The sequence below is a fragment of the Ceratotherium simum genome, chromosome 29 (genome assembly GCF_057802395.1).
Source record: "Ceratotherium simum simum isolate JZ-2026a chromosome 29, ASM5780239v1, whole genome shotgun sequence".
NCBI classification, from domain to species: Eukaryota; Metazoa; Chordata; class Mammalia; order Perissodactyla; family Rhinocerotidae; genus Ceratotherium; species Ceratotherium simum.
This window is the reverse complement of record NC_141928.1, coordinates 16184684-16205376: the sequence shown is the minus strand read 5'-3', so window position 1 is coordinate 16205376 and position 20693 is coordinate 16184684. Positions and strand designations below refer to the sequence as shown.

Genomic DNA, 20693 nt, shown 5'->3' with positions numbered 1-20693 from the left:
CCCGAGTTTCGGCTCTGACGGCGAACCGCCGGGCCGCACCAATAGCATGCGGAGCTGGCCGGCCGCGCGCGCTGCGGGCTGTCAAGCCTCGCGAGACCGGGGCTGTTAAGGTCGAGCCGGCCATCGCTGGTGGTTGCGGGGTCGCGCGTCATCTTGGGCGCCGCTCAGTTGGTCAAGCGGGCCGGCTTTCCGGTCGGCATGTGTGTTTCCCACAGGGAGCGAAGGCTCGTCCAATGTCCGGCAAGCGGAGTGGTGCGAATGAGGGCCCACTGGAGGTTAAACGGCCTCGCGGGCGTCCTTCTGGCTCTCAAACCAGGCTCTGGGCCGCGGCGAGAGCCGCAGCGGTGGAGGCCACCCCGGGCGCAGCGGCGGCGATGGGCATCCTGCTCTCGGGCAAGACACGTATCTAGAGGAGGCGGAGGGTCATGCCTTTGGAAGACAAGATGAAAATTCCCCAGAAGCTGGAAGGAGGCGTGAGTAACACCGACGGGGGGCGCCTTTTTTGGCGTCAGTGAGTCCACTGTGCGCACCATTAAGAAAAACGAGAGGGCCATCAGGGCCAGCATGGGGAGGTTCCCCCGTCTGCTCCAGGGTGCTGTGCATTCCCCGTGATGTAAACATAGAGAGGATGGAGACTGAGTTAACCTGGGTCGAGGACCAGACCGTAGCGGGGCGGCCTCTGACGCTGAAGGCCACCTGCAACCAGGCCAAACGCGTTTACGAGCAACTGATGGAAGTCATTGGGAAGGGCAACCCAGATCAGTTTCATGCGAGCAAAGGATGGTTTGAGAAGTTTAGAGATGGCTGCAGTCTGCGAAATTCGAGGTTGATGGGGGAGGAGGAACCCTTAAATGCCCAGTCGGCACCCAAGTATCCCAAGCAATTCCAACTCTGATCCAGAAACTGATCAGAGCTAGCGGCTGTGTGCCTCAACAGGTCTTCAACGCCGAGGAGATGAGCTTGTTTTGGAAATGCATGCCTTCTCATACTTTTAGGGAGGAAGACAAAAAGCCAGAAAGCTTAGAGGAAGCTAAGGACAGGATTTCCCTCATTTTTTTGTACCAGTGCCACAGGTGACAAAATGATAAAACCATTGCTGCTTTATAAAGACCCTAATCCCACTTGTCTTTTGGAAAAAGATAAAAAACGTCTTCCTGTTTTCTGGCAGTCACACCCCAGAGTGTCATTAACCACCGCCTTCTTTTCGCATTGGTTTCATAATTGGTTTTCTCAATTAATCAAGCCTGGAGTTATTTAACAGAAAAAAATCTTTTTTTATTTTGCTTGAGGAAGATTAGCCCTGAGCTAACATCTGTGCTGATGTTTCTCTATTTTGTTTGTGGGTTGCTGCCACAGCATGGCTGACAAGTGGTGTAAGTCCGTGCCTGAGATCCGAACCTGCAAACTGGAGCTGCCGAAACACAGCACACTGAACTTAATCACTATGCCACAGGGCCAGCACCAGAAAACAATCTTGAATTCAGAGTGTTGCTAATTTTGGACAGAGGTCCCAATCACCCAGACTCATTATTATTTGCTCATCCTAAAATTGATAGTGTGTTCCTCCCCCTGGAAGGTACTGGCTGTCTTCAGCCCTTGGATCAGGGTATAATTGAAGCATTCAGGAGGTATTACACCAAGCATATGGTTGACCACTTTGTTGACTATATTGAAAAAAACTCTTGCTTTACTGCGAAAGAAGCATGGCAACAGTACGACACTGCCGATGCTTTGGTAGTGATAGAAGAGGTGATGAGTGATATAAAACCGGCTACTCTTAAAGCCTGGTTGAAACTTTGGGAGGGTGTTGTGAATGATTATGCATATTTCCTTAGAGCTAATGAAGAAGTTAAAAAAATCATACAGTCTGCAAAACAGATGGGCTTTAAATTCATCAGTATTGATGAAAGGGAAATTAATGAGCTACTCAAGTTTGAAGCTTTAGTGATAACTGAGAAAGAGTATCTATAGATGAGGAAGAAGACAAGTCCCTGGAACCAGAGGTAAAGATGAATCTAAGGAAACTGTCTGCTGTCTTACACCAGGCCTCAGACCTCTTTGATGCTGCAATTGATATGGATCCTTTCCTGGATCAAAGTTTGACCTTTTAAAAAGATTTCAGTAAATTGTCGTATACCCATAAAGAGATTCAAAAGAACGTTCAAAATAAAGCAAATGAGTTTAAGAAAGAGAAGGAAAATACAAACAACAAAGAGGAAGTAGTGTGGGTGAAGGAGATGGTTACAGAATGAGTCTGAAGGAGAGTCTGAGTCTGATTCTGAATCCGATAAGGAGGGGGAGAAGGTAGAGAGAGAGAAAAAGGATAAGAAGCCTTCAGAAGAAGAGCGTGGACCCTCAGGCAGTGGCACTAAGAATCTTACTATATCTGAAGAATCTGCCAAAGCCATAAATGCAGAATTGGACTTTTGGAATCTAACCTTGGAATTGAATCTGGAGAGAGTAAGGTGCCTGAGTTGAAGGAAGAAAAGAATCCAGAGGCAGTTTCTTCCAAATAACAGTTCATCTCTTGCTGAACTTCCCTTGTTGCCCTAACATCACCTTCATCGTGATCATCCTTATAATCATCAGCCACACACCTGTATCATTTAGTCATTCAACAAACATTTATTGAGCATAAACTATATGGGGTGTGCTAAACTTGGGGACATCATCTCAGGAAATCATCTCAGGATCTAAGGTAAATGGTCATTAACAGTGGATTTTCTTATTAATGTAATAGGTATAAAAGATCACAGTCTTGATTTATTTTAATGGACTTCGAATATAAAGATTTTCTTAGGACCACTCAGCCTCATTTTCTCTAACCTTAGTTTTTGCACAGATACTAAATTCTTTAATCAGAAATGGAGATTTTCTACCATTTCCAATGGTAGTTGGCATGAGACTACTTGCTCTTGAAATGCTGACGTGGTCTTACATTTTATAAAGCACTCTACGTTAATCTTCTCTGTTAATCCTCACTTTAGACCTATGAAGAAAGTGTTAGCCCTTCCTTTACCAAAAAACCCTCAAAAGCTCAGAGAGGTTAAGTAACTGGCTTGAGTCTGCACAGCCAACAATGTAAATGATAGGACTACGGCTACAGTTGATTTATTAACTTTGTCAGACACTTTGCTAGGAAATGTATCAGGCCTTTAAGAATTTATAGTCCTAAAGAATGAGACAGACAGGTAAACAGGTAATTAAAATAAACACAGAAGCTGTGAACCAGCAGCCTGCAGGCTAGATTTGGCTAACAGATATGTTTGGTCTACCCAGTTGAACGCAATTTTGGACTGGTTTCTAGCATCCCCCTCCTCCTTTGTTTAAGGTACTATTTACATACAATACACTTCATCAATTTAAGTGTACAGTTTGTTGATTTTTTTAACACTTGTGTACCCACTACCACAATCAAGCTATAGAACTGTTTCTTTAACTTAAAAAAGTTTGCTTGTGCCCTTGTGCACTCAATCCCTTGCCCCACCCCAGAAATGTCATATTTTAAAAATTAAGATATTTCACATTAAAAAACTGGATTAAGAAATTGGAAACTCTGGCAACAGTGGCCTCTGCATTCCCAAAGGGCAACGGTGAATCATTAGCTTGCTGCTTTACTTGTTTGTTTGTAATTCCCCATAGTTGATGTTAAATGTGGCAACAGAAGTGTGTGCAAAGTTTCCTGAGGGGAAACCGAGGACTGTGGGATTAACTCGGGGAAAGGCTGCACCGAGCAGCTGGCCTGGAAAGATGAATGAGTTCATAGGGAGAGCAGTTAGAGCTAGAGTGTTCTAAGCCAAGGAGGATTAGAAGGGAGACCCTGGGAGGAGGGGGTGGTGTGGGGGACCGGAAGGCAGCTGAGTGTGCTTCACTTGTTTTTGTTGGCGGGATGGGCCTCTGTAAAGTGGATGAGTTTTGTGTGTGTATATTAGTGTTTGTGGTTTCTGTGGCTGTGGTTTCTGAAGGTTTTATGTATTTAAGAAACTTAGATCTTTTTATCTGTACATCTCTGGGGAGTTTGTGATTTTTTTGTTGTTGGTAAAGTGGGAAGGAAAAATTAGTATTTTTATTTTTGCAGGGGTTATAGGTCTGCGTATGGTGCTTGGGTTTTGTTTCTAGAGAGTTGCCCAATGAAAATGACTCCCTCTTTCCCCGCCCCCTGCACTGTCTCCTTCCAGCCTTCCTGATTGGGGCGTGGCTGGGCAGTGGGGCCGGCAGCAGGTGGTGAGAGGAGCGGGCAGTTTAGGCCCTCAGTGCCCGCCCACCAGCCGGCAACTCAGCCTGAGGCCGCCCTTCCCTAGGGCTGTGCCGCTCGATTACCAGCGACGCCATGGACAAGCTGGGCTCGAGGTGCCCTCTGCCAGGCCTCCTGCGGCCCTCGGTCCTTATATGCCTCCTGGTGAGTGCCCCATGCTACGACGCTAGGAACCCCTCACCCCTAAACCTCCAGCCTGGGGACTGAGGGAAGAAGGCGCCTTTCTCTTTAGTGCCCCTGGGATTTTGAGCTGGGGGCAGGCAGGTAGCGGGTGGACGGTAAGATCCCTGGAGACAGCCCCGGTGTGTTGGAGATTGTGGCGTGGTTCTGAAGATTACCAGCACCCCTTCACTCCTGCCTTGTGAGGAGGAGTGACTGGACTGTGTTTCACTGCCAGGGAGGTCTGAGAGGTGAAGGGGTGTCTGCTGGTGAGTTCTCATCTAAGGGTCACATGATAGATTCCTTTTCTGTTTCTATTGCAGTTACCGTCTTCTTTTTCTGTATTTTTCTGGGGGCTTTGTTTTCTCATCTCTGAAATATCTTAAAATGTTAAAGTTGGAGATGGCTACAGAGTACCACCAGTGGTGGTGGTGGTGGTAAGGAGAACTGTAGGGCAGGGTCAGAAGCCCAGGGGTCTAGCCTAGCTCTGCTGCTCCCTTTTTGGGTGATTTTCGTTCCCTCTTTGACCCTTACTTTCCCCATCTGTAAAAATTGGTACAAATCAGTAGCCCTTAACCTTTTTGGGATTTTAATTTTTCTTGAATTTTTTTTTTGTTAAAGTTCTGGATTTGTACCCAAGGAAAGTATATAGGTAAAGACAATGTTGCATTCAAGTTCAGAGTATTCGCAGATTTCTTAAAACTAGGTGGATTGCAAGTGTAGAACCACTGGGTGGTTTCTGAGGCCCCTTCTGCCTTAACAGACTGTCAAGTCAGTCATAACCTCCTAAAGGCTATGCAGATACTGCAGGACAAAAAAAGGGAAAAGGCAGAATGAAATATGAAATAACTGAAAGGATACATAAAATATTTTAGAATATAAAATTAGAAAAGTTATACAGTAAAACACATAAATATGAAAATGTTATAAAAGCTTTTCTTTAAAAATTATAGTAAATCTTTTCCTATTATAATGTTTCTATTAGGGAATATTGTGATGTGTGTATTTTCCATCAGTTTTGCATTCACATCATGTCACTTTCTCATATATTGTGGTCCACCCTTGGTTCCAAACTGACCTTTCATATTGCTGCTTTGTTGGTATGGTGCACAAATGTTTCTCAAGCCCATTCGCCCTGTCAGGGGTGGTAAAGTGCCGGCAATACCGAAATAAATGAGGCTGAAGAGCTCCTGTCCGATGGGGAAGACATATGTAAACAACTGTATTTCAATGTGGTCAGTGGTACAACAGAAGGATGTTTAGCAGCAATACTGGCCTCTACCCACTAGATGCCAATGGCATCTCCTCCCCAGTCATGACAATCAGAATTCTCTCTAGATAGTGCCTCATGTCCCCTGGGGGGCAAAATTGCTCTGAGTTGAGAGCCACTGCATTGAGTGAAGGTGAAATGACCCCACTAGATCAATTCCTAGTCAGTGTTCCTTGCAGTTCAAAGAGCTCAGAATGGGAGGCAGAAGTCTTGGATTCGAGTCTTGGTTCTGTCACAGAGTTTCTCTGTGTTCTGTCTCAGTTACCTTATCTGTTAAATTAAGGGTTATCTTAGATAATACCCGAGGGCCCGTTTACCTCTTAGTATTTTGACTATGAGTTCATACAAGAGTTTCGATACATTTTAGGTGAGTTTATATTTAATCCTATTAGCTCTGTTTTCCACTGATAACCTGCTGGCTGAAATGCCCCAGAGGTTCCCTAGAAATGGCTTTTTTGGTTGGAGGACAGCCCAGTGCTCCTTTCATTTAGAGTCTTTGCTGGAAGCCACCTTAGAGTCATGTAGTTGACGACTGACAATGTTCCAGTATGTCTAGTTCTCTGCTAAAAGCACTGTTAACAGTGGGTGACCCAAGAGCCCCACTTACTTCACTACTTGTTGAGACTTACTTAGTCTCAATAACATCTTGCTTGTGTATTAATTCATTAGTCTACAAGTATTTATTGAGAACCTACTGTGTGCCATGGACTGTGCTGGGGATACAGTGATGAGCAAAGCACGGTCCCTTCCTTTATTGAATTAGTGATTACAAATTGTTTTTCCTATCTTGTTTGAACCCATGGCAACTCTGAGGTAGGCAGCACAAGTGACATCATCTCCAATTTCTAGATAACGTTTGTAGAAGCGAGAGGAAGTGACTTGTTGAAGGCCACGGGCAGTTAGCAGTACTGACACTAGCATTTAAATCCTGCTCTCTAGCGCTTTTATTTTTTTCCTATAGTCTGAGTTGTCATTAAAAAATACACACAATAAAAGCTTCATTGGTTTAGTTCCGAGAACTCGTGTGTTGAATTGGAGCTGTTGGTGGAGGTAGTGGGAGGGAATGAGAAACCCAACCCAGACAGGCCTCTAGTCAAACTAAAGCTACAGACATAAAAACGCTACTCAGGCCCTGCCAAGAAGTAGGAGCCAGGGCCCAGGCGATGATGTAAAAGCAGTGGGAGGACAGAGGTTTATTTGAGCAAGACATGAGCCCTGGGCTGGGAGGCAGAAGCATGCTCTGGTGCAGTCTTGCCCAAGTCACAGTGGGACTCCTTGCAACTTGCTTCTCTCCCTGTTAATGACTCCATTATATCCTCCAAGCAGAGAACCCTGGAGTGGAAGATGTTCTCCAGTTCTTTTCATTTCCTCTTATTTTAAATGTTTATTATTAAAAGAGTAAGAAAAATTATATCTTGAATGTCTTTTCCTCTCACCTTGTCACTGCCATTTTCTTAGCTCAGGATCTTAATGTCTTTTTCTTGGGTCATCGTAATAGCCTTTTAAGTAGACTGCCTTCTGGTCACTCCCCACCCTCCCTCCCATTACTCTACTCAGCTTGACCATATTATTACTCTCCTACTTAAAAACCTCCAAAAGTACCCTATCACTTGAGTATACACTCCAGACTCCTTAGCCTGGCCCTTTTCTTTATAATTCTAGCCATTCTCATCTCCTCCTGATTAACCCACAGATTAAGACCCATGCAGACTAGATGTCTCATCTGTCCCTAAGTATCTCTTGAGTTTGTACGCATCATTTGCTTAGAGTGCCTCCCTCTCCTTTTGTAATCCTACTTATTATTTCAGATCCAACTTAGATGGTACCTGCTCTTTGAAGCCTTTTCCTGCTGCCTCAAGTAGAGCCTTCCTCTTGGTCCCCCCAGCTCTCAGTTACAGTAGCACAGGGCACATTGCTTTAGAATTAGGCTACCTTTTCCACTAGACTACCCACAGCGCCTGGCACATATACAAATGAATGAAGGTGAAATTAACTCCCTGAAACATCAATTGATGTCAGAGCTTATCATTCATAATAATCTCCACAGGGTGATAGTTCAGTGGGTGCCGGTTGGCGTTACCGCCAGTAGCACTTTTGTACAATAAGAATGGGGATTTCAAGGCATCCAGACTTGAGTTCTAATCCTGGCTTTGCTGATTAAAAGCTGTGTGATTTTGAGCAAGTTTCTAGATTTCTGAACCTCCATTTCTTTGTCAGCTACAAAATGCGGGAAATGCATGAAATATCTAGGTGCGAAAACTTTAAGAACTAAAGCTCAATACAGATCCCAGGAATTATTTTGTGGATGGGGAATGGGGATGAAAAAATGATGCCCAGCCTTGGTTCCAACCTCTATGAGCTGGCAAATAGTGAATTGGCTGTGTCACTGCTGACCTGTGCTTTTCTTTTCCTACCATGTAGATCCTGACAGCTTCTTTCCTGACATACCCTATGCTCAGGACCCTTAGCCTGCAGCTCCATTCAACTGTCACCGGCAGCTATGTCTCCGGCACTTACTCCATCGTCTTTGTCAACTGTCCCAATGAGCAAATTGCCAGAGATATTGCCAGGTATGGTGAAGGGGCTTAGGTGCTGCCCCAGGAGGCCCAGGGAGCTACTAGGATGCTCTAGAGGGGCCACTTTTGGGCCCTTCTTTTGCTTTTGACAGCCCCGTCTGGCCAGTGATGAACTACACAGCTGTGTGCTTGGGGTGATGTAAGGAGCATGGCTGCATTATCCCCCGGCACATCTTGCTGCTGGCTCTGAAAATGTTGAGTGGTGCATGGGGGCATATTAGGGATATGAGACCCAGAGAGATAGGTGGCTCGCCCAAGGTGTTAAGGTAAGAGAACAGTGGAACCCTGCAGGCTGCGAATTTAAGTCTAATTCCTGGCCCAGCTCTCTTTCTTCTTGGAGATAATCTCTTTGCTCAGTCCCAGAGGTACTCACTATGACAAGTGAGGAGGAGGAGGCCATTCCAAGTATTTGGCAAATTTCTAAAAGCAGCTGTGGTGTGGTAGAAAGAGCACTGGACTTGTAATCAGAGCTTGAACCTTGGCTCTGCCACTTACTGTGTGACTTTGGGCAAGTTGCTTCCCTTTTGTAAGCATTAGTTTTCTGAATTATAAAATGGGATAATGCCACCTACTCACAGGGTTGTTGTGAGGATTAAATGATATGAAATATGTACAATCCTTACCCCAGTAACTTGAACGTAGTATTTGCTCAGTGAATGTGTGTTGTATCTGAATTTCCCTTCTTTACTCCTCTTTAGGAGCTGTAGCTTTGAAGATGGTTAGTGGGGCTGGAGGGTAATGAATGGGGTTCCTTGCTCCCTTTCTTCTTGCTCCACAATTCAGCATTCTTGAAGTTTGATGATAAGACTAAGTTATAGTATTATGTTGAATCTGGTCTTTGGAGGCACACAGCCTCCAAATTGTTGGTCACAGGTTAACCTTGCCCTTGCATTTGATTCTGTCTTTTCTTCCCCCAAGCAGAATGTTTATTTTTCCTTCATTAATATGTTACCTTGGAGAATAGCTCTTGTCTAAAAGAACCTGTGATTACTCCAGAAATATGACTATAGTATTTAGCAGCTAGGAATTGAAATACCCTGGGTATACTAAGGGTCTGTGCTGAACTATCTGGAGCCCTGGATCAGCCACTCTGAGACCTGTCAGGGAACAACTTCACCTGACCATGTATCTGGTCTGTGAGCTACTAGTCTATGAACTTTGTGATTTCTAGAGGCCCTTGCAGCTCTACACGTCTATCTTCTGCGTTCCTCAGATGAGCATGAAGGGCTGAGCTCCCCGTCTGTGACTCACTGCTGGTCTTAGTGTGTGTGTGTGCTTTATCTGTCAGCTTGCATGTTCTCTCTCTCTCTCTTTGGCCATAGGGGCTTTTTGCATAGCATAGTCCACCACAGTTCTACAGTCTTTTACCCAAGGACAGGTTGCTGTGATCAGTTTACACTCCCATAGAGATTGGAAAGGGCCTGGGAGGCAGTGGGTTATTTTTCCTGGAGGTTTAACTCACTCGCTGTATTTGCGTGCCACCTTCAGAACCAATTAAATGTAATCCCTCAGCAGATGATTGAGTGATCAAGACTTGCAGCAGTTGCTTAACAGATTTGTGCCATGTGCCTCTCCTTATGGTCAGGGATTTATTTAGTTCCTGGAACTTTCCAAGGCAATGAGGGTGGTGGTAATGCCACATTAATGTGGAGCCATAAATAGAGCACTGTTCAGCCTGGAACTCAAAGAAAGAGAAAGTAGGTCAGTTCTCTTGGCAGCAGCTGAGGAAAGGAGGGATCAGTGAGCAGGGCTCAGATGAGGTTTATTTGGCAGGGTTCAAGCACTTCAGAGAACAGAGACCGGGCCCCCGAGGCTGGCTGAGACCTGAGAAAGGTTTGTCAGGTTCTGCCTGATTCTGAGGGCTTGAGTTTTTGATGCTTGGGAACACTTCTTTGTGTCGATGACTTGGTGGTGCTCCTGGTTCTGTGACACCTGTACTGGTTTAAGAACATTTTATTGTGTTCACCAGGGCTTTGCAGGGGAATCAGAGACTATCAGACTAGGAATTCCAACCTGTGGTCTGTCAAAAAACTAACTTAGAGGTCTGCAAAGGTGATGATTGTGCTCTTAGGGCTATGGTAGAAACCTTCACAAAAAGAAAAGATGAAAAGGGCCTGTATTTGCCAAAGGCAAACACAGGATATGATGCTTTTTTTGCTTTTAGCTGGAGTTGTGTCAGTTCTGTGTGGTCACATGGGTATCTACAGATCTGAAGCACTGAGTGTCAGCCTGGTACATATCTAATAGATAAAAGCAGAAGAAGGTGGTGTAATAAAAGGAGTTCTTCGTGGCGAAAAGGCTGACTGAACTGCCCCTCTCATTGTACAGCAGGAGAGTCAGATTGAGTGAGGGGGACATGCCTGTCTTGGATAGGTGCTCAAATACTTATTCCTGGAATGAAAGAAAAACTTGCATAAGGTCACACAGCCATCCTACTGCAGGGCCAGGAATGGAATCCAGGTCTTCTTGTTCTCCATCCAGTGTTAATTCCTATTCCTTAAGCAGACTGGGCCTGTCTTTAAAACTGCCTCTCCAGAGCTGCTTCCTTACTTCTCTCCCCACCCAGGGAAAGACTTAGAAACAGCTCTTGAGAGGTTCTGTGCATAGCAGTTATGGAATGTGTTGATTTGAGGGGAGAGGGGCATTCTAAATGGTTATCTACTGAGACTCAGGTTTCCTGGGTAATTCCTAGGAACTCCTGTCCCCTGTCCCTTCTCTTAAGATCCTGGACATTTGCCCCAGTGACTGTCACTCTCTCTCTTTGCTTTAGGGCTATACTGGATAAGAAGCTGGCTGCCTCTGTGAACATCCTGCCCAAGGCATCCTCACTGTGAGTTTTGCTAGTGGAGCAGGGTGGGTGTGCTCGGTCAGGTCCTGGCTGGTTGGAAGAGCACTGAACTAAGGGGAAATTGTCCGAGAATAACTCAAAGGCATTTAATTGATCAACAGTTCACTGTTGATTTGTATTCAAAGGAAATCAACCAGTGGGTTTATGTCATCCAACAAAAGCAAAAATAGGTTATGTATCCAGAAGACAGAAAAAAACCTACACTTTAGGAACAGTGAATCTTGTCTGCACATTCTTTGTTTAAATCAGTTTGCTTGCTGTTAGCAAAGAAGTCAGACTGAGTATTCCATCCTTGAGTACGCCAACTAGGGATATCAAAGAAAATCATTTCCGTTGCTTTTAGATTACCTGGAAAAATTTGAGAGTTTAGCATATGTGACAGGCTGTTTCAGTGGACTGTCTGTCTTTCATTTCATTGACACCTTCACTTTAGTTAAGCCTGGTCTGCACCATTTCCCTCATCAAAATATTTCAGCATCCCAGTACTACCTGTGCAGGATTTGTCTTATGCCTTAATCTCTGATCAGCCTGTTTCTCATCTTCTTCCTCCCCTGGTGGTGTTGGGGGTGGTGGTGGAATAATATCTACTCTAAAAATCAAAACAGAAAAGTGCTGTATAATGAAAGCCTGTCCCCCTCCCCCCCAAACGTTGTCATTCCCTCAGTGGCTCACAATACCTATAGCTATGGCTCCCAGATTTGGCTGTGCTTTAGATTGCTGAGCTCCATCCTAGATCCACCCAATCAGTCTCACTGAGGGTGAGGCTTGGGCCTCTGAATTTTTAAAAATCGTATAGGTGATTCACATAAAGCCAGTCGGAGAACCAATACTTGAGAACTAGAATAGAATTTCAGCTTATCATTCCCTTCATTTGTCTATCCTTCCTTATAATTGATCCTTTTACCACAGCTCTCTGAGGCAGGGCCAATGGCCTGGGTCATCTTATGCTTGCCATGGGTCAGTGTAGATTTTCTCAGGCCAAATTTCTTTCCTTTTCCATGATGCTGTGCTGTTCTCATTCTCTTTTCTAAATATCGTCACTGACTTTGTTTTTAACTATTGGACCTGTTTCCATATTTTATAAGGCTCACTGCTTCCTAAAGCCACCTGTGCTTTTTTATTTATCCATTTGTGGGCACTCAGCTTTGAGAGTCAGTGATAAAAGTAGCACTAGTCCAAAGGATGGGGAGGGCCCTGGAGGCCATGAGTATAAGATGAGTGTTGAAAGAGCTGGAGAGGCCCAGTCTGGAGGAGAGAAAACATAGGAGTTTCTGCAGGGCTGTCCTGAGTGTGCTTCATGTGGAAGCTGGGGAAACAACTGGGAGGCAGATGTTGGCACACCGTAAGAAAAACCACCTTGAGGAAACCTTTAAGGTAGATGGACTTCCTCAAGAGATGGTGAACCTGTCACCTCCAGGAATGTTCAGGCACATGCTAGAAGCATACATTAGAATGGTTGGACTAGATGACCTGTGGGGCCTTAACCAACTCTAGACTTTTTTATATGGGCTCGGAAAGATTTTAGTTTCCACCTCAGTAAGTCACCTAATTGGGCCCGGTTTGATGTTTCACTGGGCTCATCTTGTGAGCAGCATAATGTGTTTTTGTTCTCCTCTTCAGATACTTTTGGAATGGAGAAATAGAAGAAGCCACTGAGATCCTGTTGGTGAGTGAGGATGGGGGGATGGGGCCTTGATAGGGGAAGAGTGAGACTAAGGCCTTATTCCTTGGTTTCAGTTAAAAATGAGCAAAGATCAGCTGATTGAGGTTCTTGCCCCACATAAGATGCCCTAGGTTCATTTGTGAGCCAGTGACAGGGCGTGGTGACCTGGGAGGAATGCTGTCTCCTGAATGGCCAGATGAGTGAGCAGCTGCAAAGCTGGGGCTGATGTCCTAAGGCAGTGATTTTTTTTTTTTACAGTTAATAAAGACAAAGACTTCCAAGGTACACGTGCTGTCCAGCTACATCAGGTAATGCCGGCATCTCTTCTCAGCCAGGGACGTGCTGGGGGCTAAGTGAATGAAAAGAGTATGAAAAGCAGGAGACCTAGAGCCTAGTCGCCAGCCTCCGATATGACCTTGAGCATGTCCCTGTCCCTCAGATTCTCCATCTATAAAATGAGAAGCTGGAATGAGTTAGTTTAAATGAACAGTTCTCAAAATTTTGGTCTCAGGATCCCTTTAAACCTTTAAAACTTATGGGGGACCCAAAAGAGCTTTGTTTATGTGGGTTATATCGTTTACTGTATTAGAAATTGAACTGAGAAATTAAAAAAATATTTTTAGTTCATTCAAAATAACAGTAATACAGCCATTACATATTAACATAAATAATGCATTTTTATGGAAAGTAACCATATTTTCCAAAAAACAAAAAAGTGAGAAGAATGGCATCATTTTTGCAAAATCTGGCTTAATAAAAGCTGGATCTCCTCAGAAGCATCTTTAAGTATTGGGACAGTTTTAATCTAATGGTGATAAATTCAAACTTTCCCAACTTCTAATTTTTGCTTGAAAACATGAGTTTTTTCATTGGCAACAAATGATGTAAATTGTCTTCATTTGAATGATGGGCTCACTTTGTTCATATTTGAGAAAATGTCTACCTAATACTCAAACCTGAGAAACCATGATTTGCAAAAGTGACAGATAAATGATGGTTGCTCAGGCTTGGAAGTAAAATGGTGTTCAAGCCTAGTTTAGCTTGTGACTCAAACCATCAGACAAGTTTAAGACAACATGAAACTTAAGAATATAGCAGAAGTGCTCTGCGTATGCTTCCCATTTTGCCACACAGAACATTAAAAAGACATGTACTCAAGGGTTGAAATTTAATAAAGATAGTAACTTTTACCTCTTGATCACGGATGTTCTTAAGTGAATTTGACTTGTTTTAAATGCACGTGGGTGGTGGTGGAGAATACAATGACAGCTAGTACAGTTTGGTGCTGTCGTCTTGATGCATGCTAAGGTGCCAGCAGTTTTACTTACCATAGCTTTTGCACCATCAGTGCAAATGTCAACATAGTGAAAAGATAAATGAAACATTAGTATTATGATGACAATAGTTTGGCTTCATGGACCTCCTGAAAGAGCCTTGGAGTTCCCCAGCAGACAGAAGATCCCACTTTGAGAACCACTGGTCTAAGTTCTAATCATTCCAAGTGTGGTTTTTGGAATAACTGGCATCACCTGAAAGCTTGCTAGAAATGCAGAATCTCATGCTCAACCCAAACCTACTGAATCAAACCACAGTTTAACAAGACCTCCAGATGATTCCTGTGCACATTAAAAACTTAAGAAGCACTAGTCTAAACCAGTGATTCTTGATGCTCACTACTGCAGTCACTTGGAGACATTTTTTAAATTACCGATTTAGGCTCCAAGGCTCAGATTCTGACTTAATTCATGTGGAATGGGGATCAAGTATGGTGTTCTTCAGAAGTACCCAGACTGACTCTCATCTGCAGGGATGCAGGTCACCTATCTGATGATAAAACCCTTTTCCCCTTCACTTATTAGGGAGGCAGCATTCTGTGAATATATGGCTATACCTGGATCTCAAGTCTAGTGGTAGAGAAGGCCCTCAGAGGTGTGGGAATAAGGCACCCTTGGTAGAACCAGCACTGTTGAGAAATTACAGCTTAACTGGGAGGGACAGCTTCAGGGTTAAAAGAGCGAACCCCAGAGCTTGACCTCCAGAGACAAATTCTGGCTCCTCCACTTGCTAGTTGTAGCAGAAGTGCACGCAAATTACTGAGACTTTCTGTGCCTCAGTTGCCCTGTCTATAAAATGGAGATCATACTAGTACCTTGGGTTATGCATATTGGAATGAATCTATGTGAAGTGTACACATGAAGTGCTGTATCAGTGTCAGCTCTTACTACTAAAGTGTTAAAAGTGTCTTATTCTGTATGTCTGAATACTGTATTCAGACATATACTAAACTCATTTGTCTGCTTATAAAAACGCATATAGTGGTCTAGGTGTCCATGAAATAAGTTACGAAAATTCATTATCCTCGGGCAAAGGATAGAATTACCCAGCTCACTCCAAATGTTTAAGCACCTATATGCATGTTGTGATTTATTAAGCATGCTATCTCATGAGAATTTTATAGTGCCTCATTCAGCAGAAAGGAAGAAGAGGATTATTATCCCCACTTGACAGATGGGAAACTGAGGCCCAAGGTCTCTTGTTTCTTCAGTCTGGAAAGTGAAGAGAACTTGCATTGTGTGCCTAGGGCCAGGTGAAAGAAATGGGGCGGGGGGGCCGTGCAGAAGGGAGAGATTCCTGTGGGTTTGGATGGTCAAGGAAGATCCCTTGGGAAAGGTCAATGGTTGAGTTGGGTCTTGAGGGATAGAGAGGCTTTTGATTGATCAACAGGAGCAGAGACAACTTTCTAGGAGGGGAAAAGAATACAGAGGTATAGAGGTGGAGTTGTTTGGAGAAGGCACAGTGATGAGTGTGGGATAGTAATAAAGACAGTAGTTTAACATTTAATGAGTGTATACAGTACCAGTCAGTGTACCAGATAAATGCTCTGTATACCTTGTCTCATTTAATCCTCAGCAATCCAGTCATGCTGGTACTATTTTTATATCCCCTCTTTTGTAGGGCCTTTAGAGAAATTAAGTGATTTGTCCATGGTTACATAGCTAGTAAGGGGCAGACTTAGAATTGGAACCTGTGTCTGTGAGACTCTAAAGCCAGCTGGCCCAACTCTCTGCTTGTTGACAGATGGGAAACGTAGGCTCAGGACTGGTAGGCCACGGGGCTGGTTGGGCTGCAGCAGATTGCAGAAGGCCTCGAGTGAGGCTGGCCAGTTGGGTTTTATTGCATGGCTTGATTCTAATCATAGTCACTTACAGGGCTCTGCTTTCTTTCTAAAGGTTGGTGCATCCTTTTGAAATCCCAGAGGTCTTCAGTCTTCCCATGGACCAAGGAGATGTGCACTATTTAAAGTGGCTGGAGGAGGGCATGGAGGAGGACTGAGTGGGGGAGGCTTTTTGTGCATCCTGCTGGCTGCCTCTAGCCTTCATCATCTGCACTCTGGGGAAGGGGAGGCCTCTTTCTGCCTCCTAGCATCTCTGGATTCCATGTTTTTGTCAGCACAGAGGAGCTAAGTAACTTGTGGAGGCTGACAGTCCGAGGCTCCTGAGGCTGGAAGAGGAGGCTGGGCCAGTTGGGCCAAGCGAGAACCCAGTGGAACTTTTCTCTGAGTACTTCATGCTTAAAGGTGGCCAGAGCGAGGATGGCTGTGTATAGGGGTCCAGGGGAAGTGGCAGTGAGGGTGAGGTTTGTCATCTTCTCCTGCAGTCACTGGGCCTACCTCGAGTGCCTAGGATGTAATTACTCTCCTCATGAGGAGGAATGGACCTGATGACTTCTTCACTCAGAAGCGTGTGGGATGAATGCCACCTTTTGGGGAACTGGCAAGCGCTTTATGCAGAAGGATGAATTCCTAATAGTGGAATTTCAGGGACAAGCAGGATTATTTCTCCAGGCTAAAGATGGTGTTTGTTATTCCTGAGTCCTGAGGAGGGGGGCACTGGGAATGGGCTTCAAGAGTGTGTGTAGGACAAGGGGAATATTAGGGCTTAGACACAGCCTCATGGGTTAGGAGTAGGTCTTGACTCTTCCTAGCCTGAATGTGACGGACGTCAGAAAGTTCTGGTGCCTTGCTCAGTGGAAACAGGTTTTGAGCCCACCATACTAACCTTTTCATTTGAGCGTTGAAACTGAACATCCTAAAGTAGGAAAGAACTCTGGGGAACTGCTGGACTGGTGTTTTTCAGACTTACTCCACAGAGCCCCAGGGGTTGACAAAAGGTACTCCGGGGCTGCCTGGGTGTGGGGGTAAGGATATGAGGTCCCCCACCGATAATGCAACCAGTGCAACTGTGCTTTTATGATGTTTATGTATTGAGCTCCCTTGTAAGATTTGGATTTTTTAAAAAAGTTTTCTGTTAAAAGTTTATAAACCAGTAGTCTAAGCCAGTCTCCATTTTATAGATTACTAAACGAAACTGAACTGCACTGAGGTCCAGAAAGGGGTGGCATGTTGAGTTACGAATGGTACAGCCAAGGCTGCTCACCCTGTGTCTGGTGTCCGCCTTTACCTGCTCCACGTGTCTCAGGTGCAAGAGGGCAGAGAAGGCAGAGCCCTGTGGGGTGAGAAGAGAGCCCCCTCTGTGCCTTTGTCACAAGGTAACTCCACTCTGGGGAGACCATGGGCAGTTTGGGTAGGACCCACAGATTTCTGTGCTATCCTGGGCCTTTCTTCCCAGACAGAAGGCTGTGGGAGGGGTACTGCCAGGCTCTAGCTCTGACATCTGCTGTGCTGCTTGGACCTTAGTTCCTCCAAATATGAAATGTGGGAGGATCTCCAAGGGCCTTTCGATGAAGACCTTCTAGGGACTTTAGGCTGAGGCCCTTCCTAAGGTCCAGGGGATCCTATTTTGATAGGCAGTGGGGATTTTGGAGGGCTGCCTCAGGAGAAGAACAAAGAAAATGATAATGGTGATGTCCTTTTTACAACGGATGTTTCTGATACATATAAAAATCTTGTGTAAACTAAACCCTACTGAAAATGTTCTGGGGACCCCAAATGGACTTGCCCATTATTGCTTTCAGGATAAAGTCCAATTTCTTGGTCTGGCTTTTTTTTTTGGTTTATAACATCGTGTGATTTCAGGTGTACGTTGTTATATGTTAGTTTCTATATAGACTACATTGTGCTCACCACCAGTAGTCTAGTTTTTATCCATCTTGGTCTGGCTTTCAAGGCCCTTCACAAGCTTGCCTCAACTTACTTTTTCTCGCATCATCTTCACGTCTCCTCTCCAACTCTGGCAAGTGGATAGCTCCAATATGCTGTGTGATGTTACTCCTGTGTTCAGGCCATCCCCTCTGCCTGGACTGCCCTTCTGCATGAATGCTTGTGAAATCTGGCTGTGCCTTTGCAAGGCCTGGCTCCCTCGGTTGGAAGGAATCTCTCCTGCCTTGGTGTCCTTGTTATCCTTGTGCAACACAGTTAGCCTCCAAAAATATTTCTGTATTGTGAGCTGCTCGAGGACAGGGGCCTGTCTGAATCTATGTGATCTCTTGCACAGGGTTTGGCAAATATTTCCCAAATTGATGTTTCAAGGATTTGAATAACTAAAGCTTTCTCTACAGTCCCTAGTTACTTTGTAACTTATGGAATTGGCAGACTCCAACATTTTTTCCTGGAACTTTCTTAAAGTGGGACTAATTCCAAAGGAGATTTTTCTTTCTATGTATGGCCTTCACTGGATCATTTTCTATGCTGACTGTGTATAGAAAACTGTTTCTTGGTGGCCATCCTTTGCCTCAGTGTCAGTTGACTATAGGAATGGGAGAGAAGAGGGACAAAACACGAGCTGTCTCTGCTAGGTACTATCTTAGGTTCTTAATTATTTTATCTTATAACTCAGTGTTCTCATTTTGCAGATGAAACCTGAGCGCAGAGAGCATAAGACACTTAAAATAAGTGGCAGAGCTAGGCTCTGAACCCAAATTTGATTCTAAACCTGATGCTCTTACTGCCTCTTTCAGAGAGATTGGATATGTCACTTTGTAGGCCAAAGACCCGGAGAGCCTGCTGTAGCCAACTCTAAAGGAAGAGGTATTCGTTCTTAAAACATCTATGTGCTAAGTTGGTCTGGCACTTAAAAATATATTACTTTGGTTACTTTTCCCCACAGATCTGGAGGTTGGTGATAGTATCTTCATTCTACAGATGAGGGGATATATTTAGAGGAGTTCAATGATTTTTAGGCTCTGCTTAACTCCAACTGACATGGTTTGGCCACTAGACCTCACTGTCCTCCCAGAATGATGCTGTGGGAGCTGGGGCTAGGACCTACACCAGTGTTTCCATGTGGGAGTTCCTTCCCAGCATTACACAGGAAGTATATGTTTTTTGTATCTAGAATCCCCAGAAAAATCAGTTGAGGAAATGAGAAAAGGCATTATAATTATTCATGAATGCTAGAGCTTAAAAGCATAGAGACATTACTGGTTTGAAGGGATCCACCTTCATCAAATAAAAAACAAGAGCAAGAAACACTAACATGTGGAGTTGAAGCTTAAGAGAACCAGGACAGGAGCACGCAGGAGAGAAATGGGTACTATCTCAGTCTTGCTTGTGATTGCTGCCATGTGATAGGTGTGTGTGTGTGTCGGTAGCCCTGTCTGCTGCAAACTGTGAGTGATTCTTGCAAATAAAGTAAGTTTATACACATGATATACTTTATACAAATCCTTTGAGTGGTATTCCAAGAAATAATCTTTGGAAGCAAAATAAATTCTTAATTTGGCAATTTTGACATGTGACTCTGTGTATTGTTAACGTTGCTAGGATATTTGAATGTTATCTAAATATATCTGAATACTACCCAGTAATGTTCCTTGGCGTTTTCTAGTGTTCAAATATCCCCTGTAGGCTACAGTTCTTTGTAAATACTACTAAGCTTAATATTCCTATTTGTTAAGCAAAAATTTTTCAGATATCTATCATAATGAGGAAAGCATATGAAGAACATTTGAAGTATTTTAAGAGTAACTTATGATTTAGGGAATTTCTGAAAATTCTAATTTCTTGTTCCTAAATTCCAAAGATAAATATTTGTTGTAAGTTTGTAAACACTAACCTAGACTACAAAGAACCAGGCACTCTCCAGCCTGGGGAGGACCCCTGCTCACTGCAGAACTTGGGCTAGACCCCAGGTCTCTTGACACCTGTGCCATTCACTTTTCATTCCAGTCCATTGGTTTCAGCCCAGAGAAGACCGTCCCATCCCCCTTCCCCACCACTACCATTTGTGGTTTTGTTCCAAGGGCAGTTATAAGGTTGAAGTGGAAAAAAGTAGGAGCCATAGTTAAGATTTTTAAGGGCAGGCATTAACACTCGGGGATTAACAGGCTACATTTTCCCCCTGAAACTACATAATTCAGTTGTACCCATGGCCTTCACCTCACTACAGCTGACTTTCTCCTATCCCTTCACATCTCATATTCTCCTCTTTCCAAACTGCCCCAAGTTTAGAGAAGTTTACTGAGAGTAATAATCCATCACGTTTACATGTGAAGGGTTCCCTCTCAACACCTGGCGATTCTCTGGCATCTGAAGGGTGAGGAAACTGAAGCAAAGGAACCTGACCAGGTGGCACAGGTTGTAACTATCAGAGCCAGGCCTAGAACCCATTTCAGATTTCTAGAATGGTGTGCTTGTGTGTACTGGGTAAAGTTTTATAGTGCCTGTACTTAAATATGTTAATAGGGTCAATTTCTAAGTTCATTCCCCACTTTTTACTTCTCCGTGGTCCTCAGCTAATGTTTTTTGCCCCCATGGGTCACGTACTCACAGTAGAAAAAAGGTTCCACGTCCTCTGGGCCGCAGGGGTGAGAATATTGCTGAGAGAATGTGGTAGGCAGCGGCAGGAGTGGCACGTAGCCTAAGAGAGGGTGGGGTCCTGCCATTCCTCCTCAGCCTCCAGGGAACCAAGACCAGAACCAGAAAGCAGGGCCAATTCCTCCTGCTACCCAACAGCTGATAGTTC

At 44.3% G+C, this 20693-nt stretch overlaps 1 protein-coding gene across 3 annotated transcripts in view; it reads left to right on the top strand.

Annotated features, from left to right (window-relative positions):
- The first annotated feature begins 63 nt into the window (after window positions 1-63).
- The window catches only part of LOC101403474 (protein CutA homolog), a 34868-nt gene continuing 14238 nt past the window's right edge, over window positions 64-20693 (top strand). For 2 of the 3 annotated variants that reach the window (XM_087419190.1, XM_087419191.1), the window contains exons 1-6: window positions 64-2698; window positions 4179-4399; window positions 8106-8254; window positions 11031-11090; window positions 12729-12774; window positions 13030-13079. In XM_087419190.1, the coding sequence (XP_087275316.1) occupies window positions 4331-4399; window positions 8106-8254; window positions 11031-11090; window positions 12729-12774; window positions 13030-13079 (374 nt within the window). In that variant the 5' untranslated portion in view covers window positions 64-2698; window positions 4179-4330. Of the gene's footprint in view, window positions 2699-4178; window positions 4400-8105; window positions 8255-11030; window positions 11091-12728; window positions 12775-13029; window positions 13080-16001; window positions 17771-20693 lie in introns of those variants that run through there. The other variant, XM_004423379.3, reaches the window with a different exon arrangement.